At 48.6% G+C, this 23,402-nt stretch overlaps 1 protein-coding gene across 2 annotated transcripts in view; it reads right to left on the bottom strand.

Moving 5' to 3' along the window:
- Nucleotides 1–23,402, bottom strand: part of MOCS1 (molybdenum cofactor synthesis 1) — a 285,312-nt gene that overhangs the window by 200,340 nt on the left and 61,570 nt on the right. For both annotated transcript variants that reach the window (XM_085610229.1, XM_085610231.1), the window contains exon 4: nucleotides 16,087–16,251. In XM_085610229.1, the coding sequence (XP_085466355.1) occupies nucleotides 16,087–16,251 (165 nt within the window). The remainder of the gene's footprint in view (nucleotides 1–16,086; nucleotides 16,252–23,402) is intronic.

Below are 23,402 nucleotides of genomic sequence, written 5' to 3'. Positions count from 1 at the left end.
GACACCTTCAGTTTCAACAATAAAAAAAAAAATTAAAAAAAAAAAAAACACTCTGTGCCGCAGGGAAACAGCAAACACCTCTGCAGCAATCCATGTCCGCTGTGCCCCGCAGGGTTACAGCAAACATCTCTGCAGCAATCCACATCCACTCTGTGCCACAGGGAAGCAGCAAACACCTCCGCAGCTATCCATGTCCGCTGTGTGCAGCAGGGAAACAGCAAACACCTCCACAGTAATCCACGTCTACTCTGCAAAATAAAGTTACAGCAAACACCTCCACAGCAATCCATGTCCACTCTGTGCCGCAGGGAAACAGCAAACACCTCCGCAGCAATCCACGTCTGCTGTGCCCCGCAAGGATACAGCAAACACCTCCGCAGCAATCCACGTCCGCTGTGCCCCGCAGGGTTACAGCAAACACCTCCGCAGCAATCCACGGTCACTGTGTGCCGCAGGGAAACAGCAAACACCTCTGCATCAATCCACCTCCACTGTATGCTGTAGAAATACAGAAAACACCTCTGCAACAATCCACATCCACTGTGTGCTGCAGGGATACAGCAAACACCTCCACAGCAATCCACATCCACTCAGTGACGCTGGGATACAGCAAACAACTCCACAGCAATCCACATCCACTGTGTGCTGCATGGATACAGCAAACACCTCCGCAGCAATCCACGTCCACTGTGCCCCGCAGGATTATGGCAAACACCTCCGCAGCTATCCACGTCCCTTCTGTGCCGCAAGAGCACAGCAAACATCTCTGCAGCAATCCACGTCCACTCTGTGCCGCAGGGAAACAGCAAACACCTCCGCAGCAATCCACGTCCGCTGTGCCCCGCAGGGGTAAAGCAAACACCTCTGCAGCAATCCATGTCCACTCTGTGACGCAGGGAAACAGCAAACACCTCCGCAGCAATCCACGTCCGCTGTGCCCCGCAGGGTTACAGCAAACACCTCCGCAGCAATCCATGTCCACTCTGTGCTGCAGGGAAACAGCAAACACCTCTGCAGCAATCCATGTCCACTGTGTGCCGCAGGGAAACAGCAAACACTTCTGCAGCAATCCACATCCACTCTGTGCCGCAAGGGCACAGCAAACACCTCCGCAGCAATCCACGTCCACTGTGTGCCGAAGGGAAACAGCAATGCGACCAAGTTGGTGAACCAGCATTCCTCACGACTTGTGTTTGTACATCAGACGCAAATGCACGTGCGTGCGAACAGGTCCGTATGGACGCAGCCAGTGCTTGTAGATGTATTGTTCTGGTTTCCCACCCTCCTGGCACCTCTTCTGTGCCAGCCTCCTTTAAAACCCCGGGAACGTGTCCATCTGTCGTGCAAAGGGACACCCAGTGTAGAGCAAAGCACTCTCTCTTGTGTTCACCAACAACAGGAGTGGCTTTGTCCGATGACTTCAGCTTGAGTTCGGAGATCTCTTGTGACGTCATTCAGCGAATGGCCAGTGGTGTACCAGCTGTGCAGCGAATGGAACGAGAGGCTTCCGAACTCACTAGTCACAAGCCTGACTCACTAGTCAGGTCCTCAGCTTTGGAGTGGACTCTTAGTATGCCTTGACGCTGCAGCAAGAGAAGAGGACGCACATGATGTCTTTGACTGGCGTTATGCGGCGTTGGTCGAAATGTTAAAGATTGCAACACACAATCATGTAAAGGTTGCTTTGTCCGGAGAACAGGTGTGGGGCAGTGAGTAGAGACGAGCATGGCTTCTGCAGCCTCTTTCCTTTTTTTAGGTCTCGCCTAGCGACGCAGCGCATGTGCGTTGCTCGCTTAGGCAAGATCTATTGTCGGTTTCTTGGCCGAAGGGGGACAGGACATGTGCGCGCCTGGACAGGCGATGTGCACGTCGTCTTGCCGAGTCTCTTCCTCCTTGTTATTTATACTGGATAAATCATATTGAAAGACAGACACTTGAAAGAAGAAAAAAAAAAACCTTCATTATTGTTTCCCATTCACTGCTTTAGAAAAGAGTTGATTTCAGGATAGGTCACCTGAATGCATGTTCTCTCTTCAATATTCACAAAATAAACTCACGACACATCTTACTCTCTTTCCCTGTGACTTTGCCCCTTCTCCTCTTTCCCTGACATTAGTCACTATACCCTGCTTGTTCTTCCCGTTCTTTGCTTTTCCCTTTACCCTCTTTTTGCGTTTTCCCCATCTCCTTCTTTCCTCTATGCCCCTTTTCTTTTCCATCTCTCTTCAATACCTACCTCTTTCCCCTTCTCTCTCTTCATCTCTCTCTTACCCACTTTCAAAATGTTTTCACAAAACACTTGTGGTACAATAATGCAGATTCTTATTCCCAAAATGTTTGTTTCATAGGCAGACAGATTAATAATTAGCGTGCTCGATATTTTAGAAGATTACCCTTTCAGGTTCAAGAGGGCAAGGAGTGGATGGGCAATGGACAGGTCTGGGAGACTGTATTGCGGTACAGACGCACATCTGAAGAAAACAATGGGCCTGCGGTGTGTAGATGTGGCCTGCCGGCCAGTGCTCATGTAAAATTCTAATACCACTAGGCCAAGTTCACGCTGAATAAAATGGTCTACAATATATGTAAGTAAACGCTAAGGCTAGTTCAAAGAGAATCACGCGCACACTTTGTATGTAGTGTTGTTTTGTTGCCACTTTCTCTAATCTTTAACACTCACTGTTAGCTAGCACAGACTTGTAATGACCAAGTGCTGCTGCCTTGGGGCTCCTCTGCTGCCAGTACAATAAGGGCAGAGGCCGAGCCATGTAGAGCAGGGCACAGGCCTTAAGTCTGCCGGCAGATTCAGGGGAGAAGAATGGAATTGTGCTATGGACCACCGTTCTGCAGCTCGGCTCTGCGAGGGAGCAATCTCAAGGCTCGGGAACAGGGCACAGTGCCACCTCCCTGGAAGATGAGTGGTGGCATTCACAGGCGAGGCATGCGAGGATACGTCAGCCTTGATCAGGACCATTTGTTCAAGCGCAATGCACGTGCTGGGCTGACGGGTCATGTGAGGGAGCGGACGCTCAACGGACAAGTGACTTCTGTACCGTGCACGCCAGCTGCCGTAAAAGCAGGGCTTTAAGGGGGCCGGGTCCTTAAAAAGCAGGTGCCGAGACAGGTCCCTATCGAGCTCTCAATTTTCGCACTCGCACTCAGAATGGGAAAAAAAAATCTTAACTCTGCAGCAGTTTCACTGTGTTTGATGTAACTTAATTGTTTGCAGTTCCGAATTTCAAAACTCAAAGTGCTTTACATGAGCACTAATAAGGACATATTAATTACTTTTCTTGTAGGCACTGACGATTAAGTGATTGCCCATAAACCCAGGATGTCGAGCGGATGATGAGACTCAAACCTGCTTCCGGAGCTTCAAAGTTGGCAGCGCTTATAGCTATTGCGCCACAACTTCTCACGCAAGAACTAAAGCATTTTCAATATTATATACAACAAAGCCATAGTTTTATGTATGCATGTAGCATATTTAGCTAATGCAACTAACAGCCTTTGACCAAGCCAATAGTCCTGGCTGGTTGTAGGTGTCATATTACTTATGTGGAGGAAATAACAAAAGCAGCGAAATACCAGTCGGGCGGCATATTATGCTGAGGACATATTTTCAGCATAAGTGTTTGAAGCCACGTCCTTAATTATATAGGCCATGCCCGTTTGAGACCCCCACAGTTTTTTCAACCCACTTAAAGCCCTGCGTAAAGGTTCTGCAGCGCCGTACACCGTCGGGGTAAAGGAATGCACCTGTCAATGTGAATGGCCAAGGTTTCATTATCCTCATGGACCAAATACATCAATGGCAACATCTTTTGTAAACCTGTGCACATAAGGGATCAGGAATGCAATGTTAAAGATGGCAGGTCCCCAAAAACAAGTGCTGGTGCCGTCCACTGGCAACCACAGGCTCAAATTAGGCGCTGCTTGTCTCCATTCTTCCTCTGTTCCTTCCCAGGCCCCTAGGTTCTGCCATATAGTCGTCTTTCACCATGATACGAACACGATCCCCCAAATCCAGCACACACTGCACAACCCCCCAATCAGTACACAGAAGACAGATTTCATCACAGACACTCAATACACTTCGGATATGCATAATCAGCCAGCACAGGACACTTAACAGCACTTTCCCAACATGGAAGGGGGCAGAAGAAGCACATGGGCGACAGTGAGAAACAAGAAACGCAGGGAATGTGACCTACACAAAGGAGACAGCTGAAAAAAACATGCACTCTCGTGGAATGCTCAACCAAAAAAGAACCAGCATTAAAAATGCAATAGGTCTCGCCTTTGATTAAGTTAAAGCTATTTCCTTTGCTATAGAATACCATTAGAAAAGCAAATGGCTTTAACTTAATCACAGGCGAGACCTATTGCATTTTCAAGGCTTGTTCTAATTTTGGGTTTGTTCAGAATGAGGTCGGGAGTTTTCTGTGACGTCAGTGGGAGCAGGGCTGAGTGAGTTGACCGCCCACGTGTCGTCAGATGAGAATGTTGAGGCCAGAATGTAACCTCTGCCCCTGCTCATGTCCGGTGTCACGCTGCTCTTTGCCTAGGTGTGCCCTATGAAATGCCATATACATACATAAAGACCCATGCTAGCGTGCCCCCCATGGTGTGTTTGTTTTGCTTGTGTCTGTACATGTGGTACTTTAGATCCAAATTGGCAGTTGAAAATGCAATGACAAATGTTTTTCATTTTATGAGTATGAAATGTAAATAAAAAAATGTTTTGGCTGTCCCTTGTTTTGACTGTGGTGTGTGAGGGTCGACGAGTCCGGTTTGTCCTGGTTTCCGTTTCCTTTCATCACATATTTGCTGTCCCTTGTTTTGGCTGTCCCTTGTTTTGGCTGTCCCTTGTTTTGGCTGTCCCTTGTTTTGGCTGTCCCTTGTTTTGACTGTGGTGTGTGAGGGTCGACGAGTCCGGTTTGTCCTGGTTTCCGTTTCCTTTCATCACATATTTGCTGTCCCTTGTTTTGCTGTCCCTTGTTTCGCTGTCCCTTGTTTCGCTGTCCCTTGTTTTGACTGTGGTGTGTGAGGGTCGACGAGTCCGGTTTGTCCTGGTTTCCGTTTCCTTTCATCACATATTTACTGTCCCTTGTTTTTGGCTGTCCCTTGTTTTTGGCTGATCCTTGTTTTTGGCTGATCCTTGTTTTTGGCTGTCCCTTGTTTTTGGCTGTCCCTTGTTTTTGGCTGTCCCTTGTTTTTGGCTGTCCCTTGTTTTTGGCTGTCCCTTGTTTTTGGCTGTCCCTTGTTTCGCTGTCCCTTGTTTCGCTGTCCCTTGTTTTGACTGTGGTGTGTGAGGGTCGACGAGTCCGGTTTGTCCTGGTTTCCGTTTCCTTTCATCACATATTTACTGTCCCTTGTTTTTGGCTGTCCCTTGTTTTTGGCTGTCCCTTGTTTTTGGCTGTCCCTTGTTTTTGGCTGTCCCTTGTTTTTGGCTGTCCCTTGTTTTTGGCTGTCCCTTGTTTTGACTGTGGTGTGTGAGGGTCGACGAGTCCGGTTTGTCCTGGTTTCCGTTTCCTTTCATCACATATTTACTGTCCCTTGTTTTTGGCTGTCCCTTGTTTTGCTGCCCCTTGTTTTGCTGTCCCTTGTTTTGGCTGTAGTGTGTGAGGGGCGACGGGTGTGTTTTGTCCCGGTTTCTGTGCTTCCTCGCTGGTCTCACAGACGGTTCCACATAGAGCCCATTGTGTGCACACTCTTTCGCCACAGCCGAGGATCGCGGTAGGGTCAATGGCCGCTTCAGGTTTTCTGTCATGACCGACCCCTGGCGCCTTGCTCCCTCGGACCCTGGACCCCCCCCCCCTCACCACCCCCCCCCCTTCTTGCACTCTGTGTCCCCTCCTTCCTGACAGCAGACGGCTGTGCTTCGCAAAGCGCATTCTCCGAATGGCTGTCAAACGCTCGTTAAAGAGGCAGCCGACCCTTTTACCGAGAGAAGGCCCCTCAGAAGCCGGGCAGGGAGGCTCGTGCCGGGGACAGACCGATCAGACTCCGCGCCAGAGAGTGATGCTGCCCTCGGGGTGCCCCGGGACGCATTCCCGGGGCGCAGAAAGCTTTTAAAGGCGATGCTATCGCGCACAGTGCCCCCGTCTCCCTGCAGTCCTCCGGCTGCCCGACTTCTCCGATGGTTGTTCCGAGTTTGTATTGCAGAAGAAACGCAGGGCTGGGGCTGGGACTTATCCTTGTTGGCTGGGGGGCGACCAGTGGAGAAGGAGGGAGGAGAGGGACTTGTCTCTCTTAGAGGCCTTTATCTTGACGTGAAATGATAGTCAGTGGGGGGTTCCCCCACACCATGTGCTGGCCTCAGACATTGGTTGCTGTTAACGAGAACTCGGGACGCTGAGGGGGTCATTTCTCGTCATTCATGCACGGCCGTGAATTGTGTCTTTTTTTTATCTTCCTCATAACGGATTAAAAAAAAGAGATGATAAAAAGCAATCTGAGGCATGGGGGGGTGTGCTGGCTCTTGCGGGCCACAATCCACATGGTTGTCGCCGACTGGACTGAGACCTACCTCATGAATATTAATGAGGTAGGTCGGACGACTGCGACCGACTCTGATTTTGAAACGTGTGAACTGACCTACCACACAGTTCGGCTCGATAAATTCAAAAGCAAACGCAAGAAGGCTGCTTCCAAATTGTGACCACAAGTTCCACCAACGCTAATACTGGCCCCGAATGCATTCGCTGCAGATGCCTGTAGGCAATGCGTGGCCACCTCTGCGTTTCATTGTTCCAGAGTCGATAAAGCCATGCTTTTTATTTCCACTTATAAACGTGACGTGCGGGCACAGTGAAGATGTTTGAAAGTACCTCTATCACGTGCGGTTATCAGAAATCAGTAAGTGGGATTACAATTATGCTACTGTGTCTAGGTAATTATCAACGGCTTTAAAACGCACAAATTCAAGCCTGGCGATAATTAACTAACTAACTAACTCACTCACTCTCTCTCTCTCTCTCTCTCTCTCTCTAACGGATTTCATTCCTGATGTATCGGGCGACACTGCCATCCAGTGGCCATCAGTGGAGCTGTCAACGCACATCACGGTAAAACAGCTGAATAACCAGAACCTGCCATACATAAAGTCGGTACCGGTTCACCAGGAACGCGTATAAGAATTGACGAGATACCCAAATATCCGACCCACGCACCCGGTTCGAAAAAGGCTTAAAACATACTCGCGCTCAGAATACGCCAGATCTCCTAAACCGAACCCTAGAACTGTGCTGCACAGCGCTTCGGACTAGCGACCAGCCCCCCCCCCCCCGTCTCTAGGCACTTCCGAATCTTAGAAGATATTTGCAGTGAGGCAAAGAGAGACTAAGCATGCGCTGGGATTTCAAACAGATGTGGATTAAAATGCAGCATCTTACCCATTTAACCAAACATCTCACGTCCCCGATTCAGGACGGACCTGCCCGCCTGCTACAGAGGATTTAAAATGACTACACAGAATTCACACAAAAAACCTGTAGTCAAGATAAGACTGACAATCATTTTCATTAGCCACATTCCACAATGTTCACGCTTGGTTGTGTGTGTGTGGTTGTGTGTGTGTGTGTGTGTGTGTGTGTGTGGGTGTGTGTGTGGTTGTGTGTGTGTGTGTGTGTGTGTGTGGTTGTGTGTGTGTGTGTGGTGCTGAGTGGTTGTGTGTGTTTGTGGTTGTGGGTTGTTGTGGTTGTGTGTGTAGTTGTGGTTGTGTGTGTAGTTGTGTGTGTTATTGTGTGTGTGTGTTATTGTGTGTGTGTGTGTATGTGTGTGTGTTATTGTGTGTGGTTGTGTGTGTGTGGTTGTGTGTGGTTGTGTGTGTGTGGTTAAAGTTTTAGTCACTACTCAAAATAAAATCCATTGTATCAGCGTTGCCAGTGCTCCTTTATGTTTAATGCCCCAAATGAAACACAATGTTATAAGCATCAAAGGGCTGGGCGAGAAGGGAGCGGTGGAATGGGAGAAGCAGAGGGGAACACGAGGAGCCAGAATGAACTGACGAAAAGGAGCCAGAATGAAAGTGACGAAAAGAGAGGAGGGAGATGCGAGCAGAGCATCAAAGGGCTGGGCGAGAAGGGAGCGTTGGAATGGGAGAAGCAGAGGGGAACACGAGGAGCCAGAATGAACTGACGAAAAGGAGCCAGAATGAAAGTGACGAAAAGAGAGGAGGGAGATGCGAGCAGAGCATCAAAGGGCTGGGCGAGAAGGGAGCGTTGGAATGGGAGAAGCAGAGGGGAACACGAAGAGCCAGAATGAACTGACGAAAAGGAGCCAGAATGAAAGTGACGAAAAGGGAGGAGGGAGATGCGAGCAGAGCATCAAAGGGCTGGGCGAGAAGGGAGGGGTGGAATGCGAGGAGCAGAGGGGAACACGAGGAGCCAGAATGAACTGACGAAAAGCAGCCAGAATGAAAGTGACGAAAAGGGAGGAGGGAGATGCGAGCAGAGCATCAAAGGGCTGGGCGAGAAGGGAGGGGTGGAATGCGAGGAGTAGAGGGGAATGCGAGGAGCCAAAATGAACTGACGAAAAGGAGCCAGAATGAAAGGGACGAAAAGGGAGGAGGGAGATGTTAGCAGAGCATCAAAGGGCTGGGCGAAAAGGGAGGGGTGAATGCGAGGAGCAGAGGAGCCACAATGAAACTGACGAAAAGGGAGGAGGGAGATGTGAGCAGAGCATCAAAGGGCTGAGCGAGAAGGGTGGGGGGAATGCGGGGAGCAGCTGTGCACGCAATTGTGCACTCAAGATTGCAGCCAGCAAAACCATGTGGGTAGCACTTTGAAAACTCACCTACTAAAGTCTCTCAGAGCAGCGCATGCGCGCTGACTCAGTGAGACCTAAAAACTAGAACCTGACCCCAAGTGTGCGTCCGCCCGCCTGTCACACATGTGACACAATAAATACTGATGAAGGTACGCATGCATCAGTGTACAAAGCGAATACCTACTGCGTGACACAGCTGCGACTACTGCGTGACACAGCTGTAACTACTGCGTGACACAGCTGTAACTACTGCGTGACACAGCTGTAACTACTGCGTGATACAGCTGTGACCAATACACACGCATAGGTTCCTAACAGAGGTAACCACGGTCACTCTGGACTCCACTAGCCATCTTGATGCAGAACTCACCAGGCAATCACCCAGGTAGGGCAGCATTGGACTCTATTCATCAGGAAAACAGCTGACGATGCCTTTATGTTGATGTAACAACCACGAAGTTCTAGTGAACACCAAACCACTTGTGTCAAACTCCAACAATCCTTTCACGGTGCTGCAACAAGCATGAAGTTCTGGTGAAGACTGAAGCACTCGTGTGTCAAACTCTGAAGATGCCTTAAGGGTGGTCCAATGAGCATATAGATCTGGAGAAGACTGAAGCAATCATGTCAAACTCCGATGATGCCTTCACACTGGTGCAATGAGCCTGAATCTCTGGTGAAGCCTGAAGCACTTGTGTGTGAAACTCCGACGGTGCCTTTGCACTGGTGCAATGAGCATGAAGTTCTATAGAAGACTGAAGCACTAGTGTCGAACTCTGATACCTTCACGCTGGTTCAATGAGCATGCTTGACAGTCTGGTGAGGATCGAAGTAGTCATGTGTCAAACTCTGATGAGGTCTTCACACTGGTGCAATGAGCATGAAGTTCTGGAGAAGACTGACACTCTCGTGTCAAACTCTGAAGATGCCTTCACAGTGGTGCAATGAGCCTGAATCTCTGGAAAAGATTGAAGCACTCCTGTGTCAAACTCCGACAATCCTTTCACGATGGTGCAACGAGCATGAAGTTCTGGTGAAGACTGAAACATTCTTGTGTCAAACTCTGAAGATGCCTTCACGGTGGTGCAATGAGCCTGAATCTCTGGAAAAGATTGAAGCACTCCTGTGTCAAACTCCGACAATCCTTTTACGATGGTGCAACAAGCATGAAGTTCTGGAGAAGACTGGAACACTCTTGTGTCAAACTCCAACAATGCCTTCGCACTGGTCCAATGAGCATATAGATCTGGAGAAGACTGAAGCACTCGTGTCAAACTCTGAAGATGCCTTCACGCTGGTGCAATGAGCACGAATCTCTGGAGAAGACTGAAGCACTTGTATCAATCTCCGCCAATGCCTTCACACTGGTGCAAAGAGCATGAAGTTCTATAGAAGACCGAAGCACTCGTGTCAAACTCTGAAGATGCCTTCACACTGGTGCAATGAGCCTGAAGTTCTATAGAAGACTGAAGCACTAGTGTTGAAGTCTGAGACCTTCACGCTGGTTCAATGAGCATGAAGTTCTGGAGAAGACTGAAGCACTTGTGTCAAACTCTGACAATGCCTTCACACTGGTGCAATCAGCATGAAGTTCTATAGAAGACTGAAGCACTAGTGTTGAACTCTGATACCTTCACGCTGGTTCAATGAGCATGTATGAAAGTCTGGTGAGGATCGAAGTAGTCATGTGTCAAACTCCGATGATGTCTTCACGCTGGTGCAATGAGCATGAAGTTCTGCAGAACACTGACGCTCTCGTGTCAAACTCTGAGGATGCCTTCACACTGGTGCAATGAGCATGAAGTTCTATAGAAGACTGTCGCGCGTGGGCTTCGTGGTCCCGCTTTCTTGTACACAATGAGGTAAGGACCCGTATGGGTAGGGCTAAACAGGAAAACTTTATTGTCGTTATACAGGAAGTAAAACAAAGTCCACGGTAACACAGTCCTTCTTGGTTGGGGAGTTTTCACCAAGAGCACCGTCTGGCTGAGAGTGGGGTTTGCTGTAGTCTTTCTTCTGCCGCCGACTCGCAACCGAAAAGGGGTGGGGGGGAATCAAAATAACACCATGTCAGATTAACTGAAAGGAGATGCCTTCTGACAATAGGAAAGGGAGTGAAGGAAGGATCACCTAAAACCCCTGCACCGAGTGAATCCTAGCAGGTCCTCCCTCTAATCCGATTCCCTCCCCTGCCCGTGCCGTGAAAACCCCTGGAATGTTGCCCGTACCTTGTAGAGCCACCCTCCTCCGGGAGAGTGGCGGGGCGAGGAGCGGTCTCGTTGGCCTCCTGGCTTGACGGTCGTCTCGGGTCCCGCGTCTTCAGTACACTCTCTCCCTGGCTCGTCAGTTTCCTTCGGATTCCACGTCTCTTGGTCTTTTCCGGATGGGGAACTCACTTCCGCCTCCATCAACTGTGCCTCTCCTCTTGTGGCGCCGTACCTCCCCTCCGATAGGCCAGTTGCGGGATACGACATCAGTACCGCCCCCTCGAGATCTTCAGGAAATATTTCCTTAAAGGGCTCCAGGCCAGCTTGTGGACGGGACGAGAGAATGCCGGTAAAAGTCTCTAGGGGGAAACATTGAAGCTCTGTCGAGGATTCGTCATCGGGATCCTGACAAAGACAGAAGCACTCGTGTCAAACTCCGACGATGCCTTCACACTCGTGCAATGAGCATGAAGTTCTGGTGATGATCGAAGGACTTGTGTCAAACTCTGAGGATGTCTTCACGCTGGTGCAATCAGCATGAAGCTCTGGAGAAGACCAACGCTATCTTGTGTCAAACTCTGATGATGCCTTCACGCTGAAGCAATGAGCATAACATTCTATAGATGACTGAAGCACTCGTGTCAAACTCTGATAATATCTTCACGCTGGTGCAATGAGCATGAAGTTCTGGGAAGACTGAAGCACTCGTGTCAAACTCTGTTAATGCCTTCACGCTGGTGCTATGAGCCTGAAGCTCTTTAGAAGACTGAAGCTCTTGTGTCAAACTCTGACGATGCCGTCACACTGGTGCTATGAGCCTGAAGCTCTATAGAAGACTGAAGCTCTCGTGTCAAACTCTGACGATGCCTTCACGCTGGTGCAATGAGCCTGAAGTTCTATAGAAGACTGAAGCACTAGTGTCGAACTCTGATACATTCACGCTGGTTCAATGAGCATGAAGTCCTGGAGAAGACTAAAGCACTCATGTCAAACTCTGAGGATACCTTCACACTGGTGCAACAAGCATGAAGTTCTGTAGAAGACTGAAGCACTCGAGTCAACTCCGACAATGCTTTCACGCTGGTCTATTATTCACTGAAAAAAAACACAGGTTTCAGGGACGTTATATAGTTAGTTTGACATTTCACTCGTACAAAAACAGAGAAATTTGTCCTATGTTTGTTTCTGTGAATTTCAAAGGTTTTTTAAATGCTAATTTCCAACTACAATGTCCCTGAAACCTATGTTTTTTTCAGTGAATTTCAAAGGTTTTTTAAATGATAATATCCAACTGTAATGTCCCCGAAACCTGTGTTTTTTTTCCAGTAAATTTCAAAGTTTTTTAAATGCTAATTTCTAACTATAATGTCCCTCTTAAATCCCCTTGAATCCTGAGGGTCTGTGTGGTCCAAGTAGCTCACCAAGTACCTCCAGTAAGCGCCACAGAGCTGCATTGCAGAGAGGTGGTCCGAGGTCATGCCCCTTTTTACACCATGCTGCAAACGCGGCTTGTGGGGCACTGCTGCTCGTAGGATGATGTCCACTTGTATCCTGCGGTCCTCAGGACACAAGAGGACCTCATCGCTCCGCCAGCAGTGCACCAGAAGACGCGATTGCAGAGTGGTGTAAAAAGAGGCATGGCCTCGGACCACTATCTGCAACACAGCTCTGTGGCGCTCACTGGAGGTACTTGGTGGGCTAGTTGGCCTCCAGGGACCCTCAGGATAGAAGGGGACTAAATCCCCCAATTTGCAAAGCGTCTGGGACGCGTTTCCACACTTGTTTCAGGCCCGCTCCCTCGCTGCACAACTGTGCAAACGCGCCCCCTGGTGCGTTGTAAGTTGGGGGATTAAGTTCCCTTCAATCCTGAGGGTCCCTGGGGCCAACTAGCCCACCAGGTACCTCCAGTAAGCGCCACAGAGCTGCATTGCAGAGAGGTGTAAAACGAGGCGTGGTCAGAACCCCCGGGGCCTGAGCATTTTTTTTCTTTTGAAGGGAAAGGGGCCGTGTGGCCCCCCTTCACTGGGCCACTATTGACCCCAGGGATCCCAACCCTCGGGGCATCGCCAGGCTTTTTTTAAATTTTATTTCTTTAAACAAATTTGGAGGGGGGCCACGTGGCCCTCCTCCACAGGCCAATTATGACCCCGGGGACTCCATCCCCTGGGGCCTGCCTTCTTTTAAAAACAAAAATTATTATAGGGAAGGAAGGTAGGCCGCGTGGCCCCCCCCCTTCCCTGGGCCACTATTGGCCCGGGGACCCCATCCCCCGGGGCTTGGACATTATTTTTTTATTATTATTATTTAGAGGAGGGGAGCCGCGCAGCCCCCCTCCTCAGGACGATTTCGGCCCCGGGGACCCCATCCCCCAGGGCCTGGCCTCTCCGCTGGGAACCATGGGGGGAGCCCCAATGCCTCCACGGTCCCTGCTGGCTCCCCGCCTCCTGAGGGAGGCGGCATTGCTTTTCCACAAGGGAAGCTGCTGACATGCAGCTCCCCCTTCTGGAAAAGTAATCCTGCTTTGCTTCATCGCTTCGATGAAGCAAAGCAGAGTTTGCTATGGCAGGGCGGGAGCCGCACGGCTCCCGCCCTGCCATAGCAAACAGCAGTGTCCTGGGGGTGGGCACCCCGGGACACTACAGGAGCCGGCCCTGGGGGGTGGCGGTCCCCAGAGCCATCAAGGGCTCCAGGAGGGGGGCCGCACGGCCACCCCACCCAATGTTTTAAGCCCCGGGAAGGTGGTGGTTCAACCGAGTCACAAGATGGCTGCCAACGCTTCCTGGTTTAGAGTGTTGGCAGCCAATCAGAATTGAGCTTGTGCCTGAGAGGGTTCGCAAACCCTCCTCGGTGCTCACATAGATACATTTTTGCTTTCTTTAATTTCTCAGCAACTACTGAACGGATTTACACCATTTAACAACAAGCATTGGCATAGCCAATAGGTCTCGCTTTTGGGACCTTTTAAGTATTTATTTATGCAGCACAATATCCTTGGTGCAACAACATTAACTGTTGCATGGTTAAACACTTTTAAGGCCCCAAAGGTGAGACCTATTGGCTATGCCAATGCTGGTCTCGGGAGAGACTTGGATAAAAGGCTTGAAAAACTAACTTCTGCAGTCCGTGGTCCTAACTATAACTACCTAGTAGCACCACCAGAAAAGAATGACACAGGAACCTGTACTGGAGACTCTAAAGATATGCACATATATTTATGTAAGGGGGGGCTTAAAAAGACTCTTACAACTGACATCACCTCGGTGCTATGCAGAGACTACCAGGTTCAGAGGGAAGATGACTCAAACTGAAAACAGCCAAGTTTTTAGAGCCTTTCTAAATTTCAACAATGTGCTTTCTCACGATTCCTCCTTTCTTAAGTTTCTTAATATTGAATATCTGGAACAAGCTTTGATCCGCTAACTGGACGATACCACTGGAACGATGAGAAAGATGCATAACCCGATTACTATAGATGGTATTAAGAACAAGCTACATAGAATTAAACATTACTCTACTCTCTGTTAAATAGGGAGCCTGTGTAAACTTCTCAAAACAAGAGTGATGTGATCTTGCTTTGTAATAAGCCCAAGAATCAATCTTGCAGCAGCATTGTAAAATATATGGAAACTAGAGATAGTGCCAGCCAAAAGCGCAATATATGAACTGTTGCTGTAGCTAATGCATGAAGAGATGACGCCGTTCGTAATCATTGCTTTAAGTGAAACAGAGATTTATAATACTCTCTTGGGCATATGATAATTTTTTATTTTTTTTAATTCACAAAAAATAATTTGGGCATATGACGAGAAGAGAAAAAAAAAAGAATCAGAAAATGACTAGCATAGTGATCAGAGCTGTAAGATTCAGTCCAATACCCAACTTATCTCCCAAGTTCTTCATCTGTGAATCTGGTTCCAGACTGGTTCCTAGCTTCGGGAACATGCGGGATATTGCCAAAACAAATGTGGATAAATGGGACTTGAATCCCAGTCTTATCTGCACTCAGCTTAATTTGTTTGCTGCTCATCCAGTTCTCAACCGGTTGTAAACAGGTAAACAGACTGCAAGCAGTGGACTCTATATTACACAGATTAAGAATTATTTGCATGTCTCTTGAAAGTGTAGCCGAATGATAGAACCAAGGATGTAAGCCAGAGAACACCGATTAAATAAAGAAAAGGGACGGAATGGACTCCGCGGTACTTGATAATGACTGACAAATGCTGCAAGTAAAGCAGGATAGGAAATCCTGAAACCAGGCTAGCACGGTGTCCTGGGCACCAAGACCACCACACATCGATATCTAGTCTGGATGGTCTACGGTGTCAAAGTCCAATAAAAGGAGTGCTGCAGGAGTGCCCGCTTCTAAGGTCTATCTGAATTTATCTAATGCCGCACTCAACACTACCTTGTTCCTGCTCCCTTAGCGAACACTGGCCTGGGAGGGCTTCAGAACCATATTTGTTTCTATACATTTCTGTAACCGATTATAAAACCTTCTCCAAATGTTTGACTAAATGTGGCAATTGGAAGATGGGTCTCTAATTATCCAGTGCTGATGGGCCCAATGTATTTTTTTTAGAATGGAAATTACAGGCAGATTTTAATTAATCAGGTACTGTCCAAGTCTGTAGAAAAACATTAATAAATATATATGTGCTAACTATTGATAATAGTTCTATATGGAGTTTCAAAAAAGGGGGAGTTCCAGGGGAAGCATTTCCCTGCATCCTGCTGATTAGCAGCAGACACAGGTGGGATGGTTGGTGACACACAGGCAGAAAGCAGAGTGCAGAAAGGACATGCACAGACTGGGTCCACCTCCAAAAACTATTTACTGGCAGTATAGTTTAGAGAGAGCTTTTAAAGCTGTGTGTGCATTGCAGGATTCCTAACCAATGGCAACGGAAGCAGACCAAAACAGCAAATTACCTCACTCATGCGATTTTTTCTGATGAACTCGCAAAACTTTACACATTCTCTCACAGCTAATCAGCCAGCTTGCAGTTACAGGTTTTAACCAACTATTTTCCTCACTCGCACAAACTAATACAAGAAATCCTTGGCCACCAGAATTTGGCAAAAATAACAAGCTTGATGTACCTACCTTTACGCCTCACAATGAACTCAAATTTTGCTGGTACAAGCGTGTCCAGGCTGATGTTCAGAACATCCAGCCCTGCCTCCTTCAACCTGGGCAGCTGCCTGGCAAGGTTTATTCCATTCGTAGTTACGGCAATAGTTTGGAGTCCCTCAAGCTTTCGTAGTTGTGCTATGAAAATAAGTAGAAAATGGAGTCATTAAAGAAAGAAAGGAAACAAAACACCAACATACACAGAACAGGTCACATGAGTCCGTGGGATGGAATCAGGGACGGAATCTCCATTTGGGCTGTGTCCTCCTGAAACTATTTCACATTCCTGTACAAATATTAGGTCGATCGATTTATTTTGAGAGACAATCGTATATCTCTAAACAAATCGAATGTAGTTAAGTCTGGGCTGTTTGTCCCAGGCTGCCTCCCCTGCCTCGCTCTGAAGCAGGAGACAGAAGCCAGGCAGTAAGGAATATGCTACTTACCAGTATGCATCTGTTCTTGGCATGTAGAGCTGCAGATCTATACACTGTGCATAGATCGCCATCTGGTGTTGGGCCCGGATGTTTGCAGTTTGTTTTTCCACTTGGAAAGTCTTTGGGAGTCACGAGGTCGGTGACTCCTCCTCTGGTTAGTATTGCGCATGGGCTTCGGCTCCATCCTCAGATTGTTTTTCGCCAGTGGGGAAAGATGGAGCGTTGTAGTAACAGTAAAGAAACCCATGTGTATTGTATCTAAATAAGATAAGACTGGAACGGATACAGGTAGCCGGGGAGGCGGGTGGGCGTGTATAGATCTGCAGCTCTACATGCCAAGAACAGATGCATACTGGTAAGTAGCATATTCCGTTCGAGGCATATGAGCTGCAGATTATACACTGTGCATAGATTATATAGCAGTACCCAACCCTAGCGGCGACCACCGGCATCCGTTGCAGTTGTCTGAAACAGTGTTTTTAGTACAGCTTGGCCCACACTAGCTTGTTGCTTGGTTTGCACATCGACACAATAATGTTTTGTGAAAGTGTGTGGTGTTGACCATGTCGCTGCTTTGCAGATGTCATCTAGTGGTATGTTCCCTAGGAAAGCCATAGAAGCCCCTACCTTCCTTGTAGAGTGGGCTTTAGGGGGAACCGATAGCGTTCGTTTTGCTTTGTGGTAGCAAATCTGTTTGCATTTTACAATCCACCTAGCTATCCCTGATTTGGAAATAGTGTTGCCTTTGTGTGGTGGAGAGAAGGAAACAAAGAGCTGTTTGGTTTTTCTGAAAGGTTGTGTTCTCTGGATGTAGTAAAGTAAAGCCCTTTTAACATCCAGTGTGTGTAAGGCTCTTTCCGCAACTGTTTGGGGTTGCGAGAAAAAGACTGGTAATTCTACCGACTGGTTTAGATGGAAAGGAGAAATGACTTTGGGTAGAAATTTGGGATTGGTGCGGAGTACAACCTTGTTGTGATGCATCTGAAGAAAAGGTTCCTGTATAGTGAGTGCTTGTATTTCACTAACCCGTCTGAGGGAAGTGATGGCCACTAGAAAAGCTGTCTTCCATGTGAGGAATTGCAGCTCGCATTTATGTAATGGTTCGAAAGGGGGTCCCATTAACCGTGTGAGGACTATATTCAAGTTCCAAACAGGTGAGGGTGGCACTCTGGGTGGAATTACTCTTTTGAGGCCTTCCATAAAGGCTTTGATGGCAGGTACTTTGAAAAGTGAGAGGCGCTGTCTGTTCTGTAAATAGGCAGCAATGGCAGCGAGGCGTAATCGAATGGAGGTAAATGCTAGGTTACACCTTTGTAAATGGAGTAAATAACATATAATGTGCTGTATGGATACATTTAAGGGATTGATCGTGTTATTGTGGCAGTAAATAACAAATCTTTTCCACTTTGCTGCATAGCACGCCCTAGTAGTAGGGCGCCTAGCTTCCCTGATAATGTTCATGCAATCAGGGGGAAGGTTAAGGTATCCAAATTCTAGGACCTCAGGAGCCAGATCGCAAGGTTGAGCTGAGCTGGGTCCGGGTGCCTGATCTCTCCATGGTTCTGGGTTAGGAGGCGTGGTGAGAGGCGTAGCTTTTGGTGTGGTACTACTGAGAGTTCCAGCAGCGTGGTGTACCACGGTTGTCTGGCCCATGTTGGAGCTACCAGGATTAGAGTTAGGGAATGCTGCTGTAGCTTCCGGACCACTAATAGAATTAGTGGGAGAGGTGGAAAGGCGTATGCAAATTTGTTTGACCAGTTCATCCATATCGCATTGCCTTTGGACAATGGGTGTGGATATCTGGCGGCGAAGCTTGGGCATTTTCTGTTTTCGTGGGTGGCGAATAGGTCTATGTGTGGATGCCCCCACTTCTGAAAGAACGGGTGAAGAACCTGTGGATGAAGTTCCCACTCGTGCATCTGCTGTGTCTGTCTGCTTAGCAGATCTGCCACGGTGTTTTGTACTCCTGGGACATGTTGGGCTAGGAGAAAAATCTTTTGTGGAATTGCCCATCTCCATATGCTCTGTGCTAACTGAGAGAGCTGTGGAGAGTGTGTGCCCCCCGTTTTTGAATGTAGTACATGGCAGTCATGTTGTCTGTGCGAATGAGGACTGCCTTGCCTGAAATCTGCGCCTGGAAGGATTTTAGGGCGAGGAAGATCGCCAGTAACTTCAGATGGTTTATGTGGAGTAGCTTCTGTTGCGGCGTCCATGTGCCCTGTGCTGTGAGATGTAACAGATGAGCTCCCCAGCCGGAGAGCGATGCATCTGCCGTTAGGACTATTTGTGGGACCGGGTCCAGGAACGGTCGACCTCTGGAAAGGTTTGTGGTGTTCCACCACTGCAGAGAGCGATGGGTGCGACCGTCTACCAACACCAGATCTGTCAGTTGCCCCTGGGCCTGGTTCCACTGGCGCACCAAACACTCTTGGAGTGGGCGCATTTGGAGTCTTGCATGTGGCACTATAAAGATGCAAGAGGCCATCATCCCTATGAGCTGCATAAACACTCTTGCTGGGAGAGAGTGTTGGGATAGGAATTTTTGACGCAGCGCCTGTATATTTGCAATCCTGGCAGGTTTGGGATAGGCTATGGCCTTTGAGGTGTCTATGGTGGCACCGAGATATTGTTTTGTGTGTGATGGTACCAGGTGGGATTTTTGATGGTTCACCGTGAAGCCTAGCTGGTGAAGTAGTTGGACTGTAGCAGCGGTATGGTGCACACACTGTTGGTAGGACGTGGCTTTTATGAGCCAATCGTCCAGATAGGGGAAGACGTGAATGTGCTGTCTTCTGAGATGTGCAGCCACTACTGCCAGGCACTTGGTGAACACCCTTGGTGCTGTTGTTACCCCGAACGGGAGCACCTTGAACTGGTAGTGGTGTCCGTCTACCACAAACCTGAGGTACTTTCTGTGAGATTGGTGTACTGGGATGTGAAAGTACGCGTCTTTCAAGTCCAGAGTGGTGAGAAAGTCGTTCTGGGAGAGAAGTGGAAGAACCTGTTGGAGGGTTACCATGTGAAAATGGTCCGAATGAATGTAAGTGTTTAGAGGTCTGAGATCTAGGATAGGTCTTAGTGTCTCGTATGTCTTTGGAATTAGAAAGTACAGGGAGTAGACCCCTAAATTTCGTTGATTTATGGGGACCTGCTCTATTGCTCCTTTTTGGAGGAGGGAGATCACCTCTTGTGTCAGTAGCGCAGTATGTTCTTGTGACATAGGGCGGTGCCTAGGTGGAATGTTGGGGGGTGTAGATGTTAATTCTAGGCAATACCCTGACTGAATAATTTGTGTCACCCATTTGTCTGAGGTGATGGTCTCCCAGACGTGAAGGAAATGTCGCAGTCTGCCTCCGACCGGAGTGGAATGGTCTGGAGGGAGCGGGGGAAAGTCATTGGGCAGGAGGTGTGGCAGAGCAGGCGGTATTTGTTTTGCCTCTGCCCTTATTATTATTGCCTCTGTATCCGCCTCTTTGATAACCTTTCGTAAAGGTAGACTGAGGGGGGGATTTATAGGACGTGGATGCACTGTCCGATGAGTAGCCTCTGCCCGTGCCCCGAAAGGAAGAACGGCGAAAGGACCGCCTGGGAGTCTGTGTTTGTAGGGCTCCCATAGATTTCGCCGTGTCTGTATCTTTTTTCATTTTTTCAAGGGCTTCATCTACTTTGGGACCAAATAGATGATCTTGGTCGAATGGGTGATTGAGAATAGAGGCTTGAACCTCTGGTTTAAATCCTGACGGAGGAGGACACCGGTGTTTATAGCCCTGGAGGCTGTGTCTGCCGCATCTAGGGCACATCGTATCAAGGTATTGGTTATTGTTTTACCCTCTTGAATAAGTTCATTAGCCCTAGTCTTGTACTTTTCAGGGAGATGGTGCATGATGGTCTCTAGCTCATCATAATGCGCCCTGTCGTATCGTGCCAACAGTGCATATTGGCAATACGCCATATATTGGCCGCTTGTGACGTAGCGCGCTTCCCTGACGCATCTAGGAGCTTGGACTCTTTATCGGGGGGGCGCTTCGCCTGACGCCTGAGAATTTGAGCGCTTCCTGGCTGTGGATACCACTAGGGAATCTAATGGTGCAGGGCCCTTAATGTAAGAAGGGTCTGTAGGGGCGGCTTTGTACTTCTTTTCTATCCAAGGGTTTAGGACCCTGGCCCTGACTGGGTCTTTAAAAACCTCAGGGGCATGTTTAATTACGCCCTTTAACATAGGTAGAATGGCAGTGGACCTATGTGTATCATCGAAGGTGTCAAGGAGGAAGACCTCCTCCACTGGGTCGGTATGTAACTCCACCCCGTGGTAGTGTGCCGCCCTTTGTAACAAGTGGTGAAAACCCAAGGAATCTTCAGGATGGGATGGCCTAGATGGATAAAGGTCATCCTGTGGGACATCTGGGATGTCCGGATTGTTATAATCATCCCACGGGTCTGGGGATCCAGTAGGGGTGGGATCTTGTGGCACATCTGCTGGATCAAAGTAAGGGTCCCCCAAATCGTCCGGGACAGGGGACAAGGTAGGGGAACGATGAGGTGGAGGGGGTGGAGGTGGAGAGGGTGGAGAGGGTGGAGGAGGTAAAGGAGGAGGGGAAGGCACCCTGAAAGGAGAGGTGGCAAAGTCCTTTCTCTACGGAGGTGGAGGTGGAGCCGGCTTGTCCAAGTGTCTCTTTTTGGAAGACAATGTCAAGTGTTTGGTCTTTGGATCCTTGGTGAGGGTTTTCTGCAAAGGATCCGGCGTGAAGAGCTCCTGTGACCCAGGTTGATCAGTCGGCGCCGACTGTTTCGGGGCCGGCGGCTTCTTAGGTTTATCGAAGCCGTGCTTCCTGGGAACCTCCGGTTTTTTGGTCGGTGCCGAAGGGGGTCTCGACACGGGAGTGTCGGTGCCGAGGGTCTTATAATGTTTGGTCGGCACCGGAGCAGGTTTCGGCACCGAAGACTTCGGTGTCGAGGTCGGTGTGGAGGTGGAGGCCGATTTTTTCTTCGGTGCCGAAGAGTGTTTGTCGGCACCGGTGGCCGGCTGGCTCGAGCCCGAGCTTCTGGAAGGCTTAGAAAGCTTCTTCACCGGGCCCGGAGGTGGGGTGTCAGAAGCAGTGTCCTTGGTCTTGCCTAGGCCCGAAGGCGAAGGTGTGACCGAAGCCTTTTTCGGGATCGGCGTGGGCGGGGGAATTTTACTCACGACCCGCTGCGCCGGGATGATGTCCTCCACATCTGAGTCGTCGGCCTCGGAAGCGCTGACGAGGTCGTCGTCCTCCTGTTCGATGTCCTGCTGTCCCGGAGCTTCGACGTCATCCCCGAAGATGTCGACTGGAGCGGAGGTCGAGGAGTGCGCCATGTTGCGTCTAGCCCGGCGATCTCGAATGGTCTTTTTTGAGCGAAAAGACTTGCAGGCGGGACAGTCTCGGGCCTCGTGTTCTGGGGAGAGGCAGAGGTTACACACCTCATGGAGATCGGTGTGGGGAAACTTGGACCCACATCGAGGGCACTTCTTGAAGGGAGTTCTTTCCATCAGCCGAGACCGGAGCCGGAATAGGCCCGAAGGCCGCCGTCGACGACCGGAATCGAAGAAGTGCCGAAGAGAAGATGAATAAGATGATTTATGTCTTTGAAGAAGCTCGATGAGCGAGGATTTATGTGTCGATCGGTGAACTGGGAAGTTCGAAGCCGGAGCGCAAAGTTTTACATCCGAGCCCGATGGCGGAAAAAAACAATCTGAGGATGGAGCCGAAGCCCATGCGCAGTACTAACCATAGGAGGAGTCACCGACCTCGTGACTCCCAAAGACTTTCCAAGAGGAAAAACAAACTGCAAACATCCGGGCCCAACACCAGATGGCGATCTATGCACAGTGTATAATCTGCAGCTCATATGCCTCGAACATCAACTTTCTGAATTGGGACGCACGGCTTAATGTTCTACAGCACTTCATAATGAATCATTGCCATTGCAGTCTATGGCAGTATCCGCTGTAGGCCAGTGACGCTGTCAGTGTCATGGTTTGAGGCGTTGGAATCTTCCTCCCTGCGTAAGAGCAGTCGTCCATCATTCACAGGCATAGATCCCACCCTTTCCCATTCATCCTACGTTTGAGTGGATGCAAGCACCATGCACGTGTTTTGGTGCTTTGTCCTCTGTGATGGTGTTTGAATGCTAAACTTCTAATATGTATGTTGTTCCGAGACGCCTCGTCTAACCTCCCCCACTTTGACATGGAGTCACTTAGAAGTGAAGATGCAGCAAAATGACTTGCCGTTACTGTGTTGCCAGAGACTGAGACACTGTTTGTCTTTCCTTAAAAACACATTTGCATACATATGTACATGTGTAAATAATCCTGTATTTGTCCACTCTCAAACTGGTAAATGTTTGACTTGATTGCCCTGCTCCAAATGCTTTTTGCCAAATATATAGCAATATTCTCTAAGAGTAGAACTGTCAATTAATGTTCCCGATTTGGTTTAAATCTTTAATAAAATATGTATTCCCAAGAGAATGGTAATCTGTTTCACTCTTGAAAAAATATTTTTCGAGGATCAAAAACGAAGCAAATATCATATGTTTATAGTGGTTTGTGTTCTGTTGCATACAACAAAAGGTGCAAAGAAAGTCTAAGAAGACGAAAGGACAGAACTCTTCATACATTTATGGACAAAAAAGAAAAAGGAAGGAAACAAAGTCGTTCTGGTTTAGTCCCAGTATTCACACCTCAGCAAGAAGCAGTGACAAAAAGCCTAACATGAAATGGATGGTGTTTTACAAAACAAATTAATTTACACTCATCCATCAATTAAGGTACCAGGGTACAAATTCTGGTTTGATAAAGCTGATGCACAGAGAAACATCTTGCAG

The sequence above is a fragment of the Triturus cristatus genome, chromosome 6 (genome assembly GCF_964204655.1).
Source record: "Triturus cristatus chromosome 6, aTriCri1.1, whole genome shotgun sequence".
Classification (NCBI taxonomy): domain Eukaryota; kingdom Metazoa; phylum Chordata; class Amphibia; order Caudata; family Salamandridae; genus Triturus; species Triturus cristatus.
Note: the sequence above shows the minus strand (reverse complement) of the source record. Positions and strands in the feature narration are given on the sequence as shown.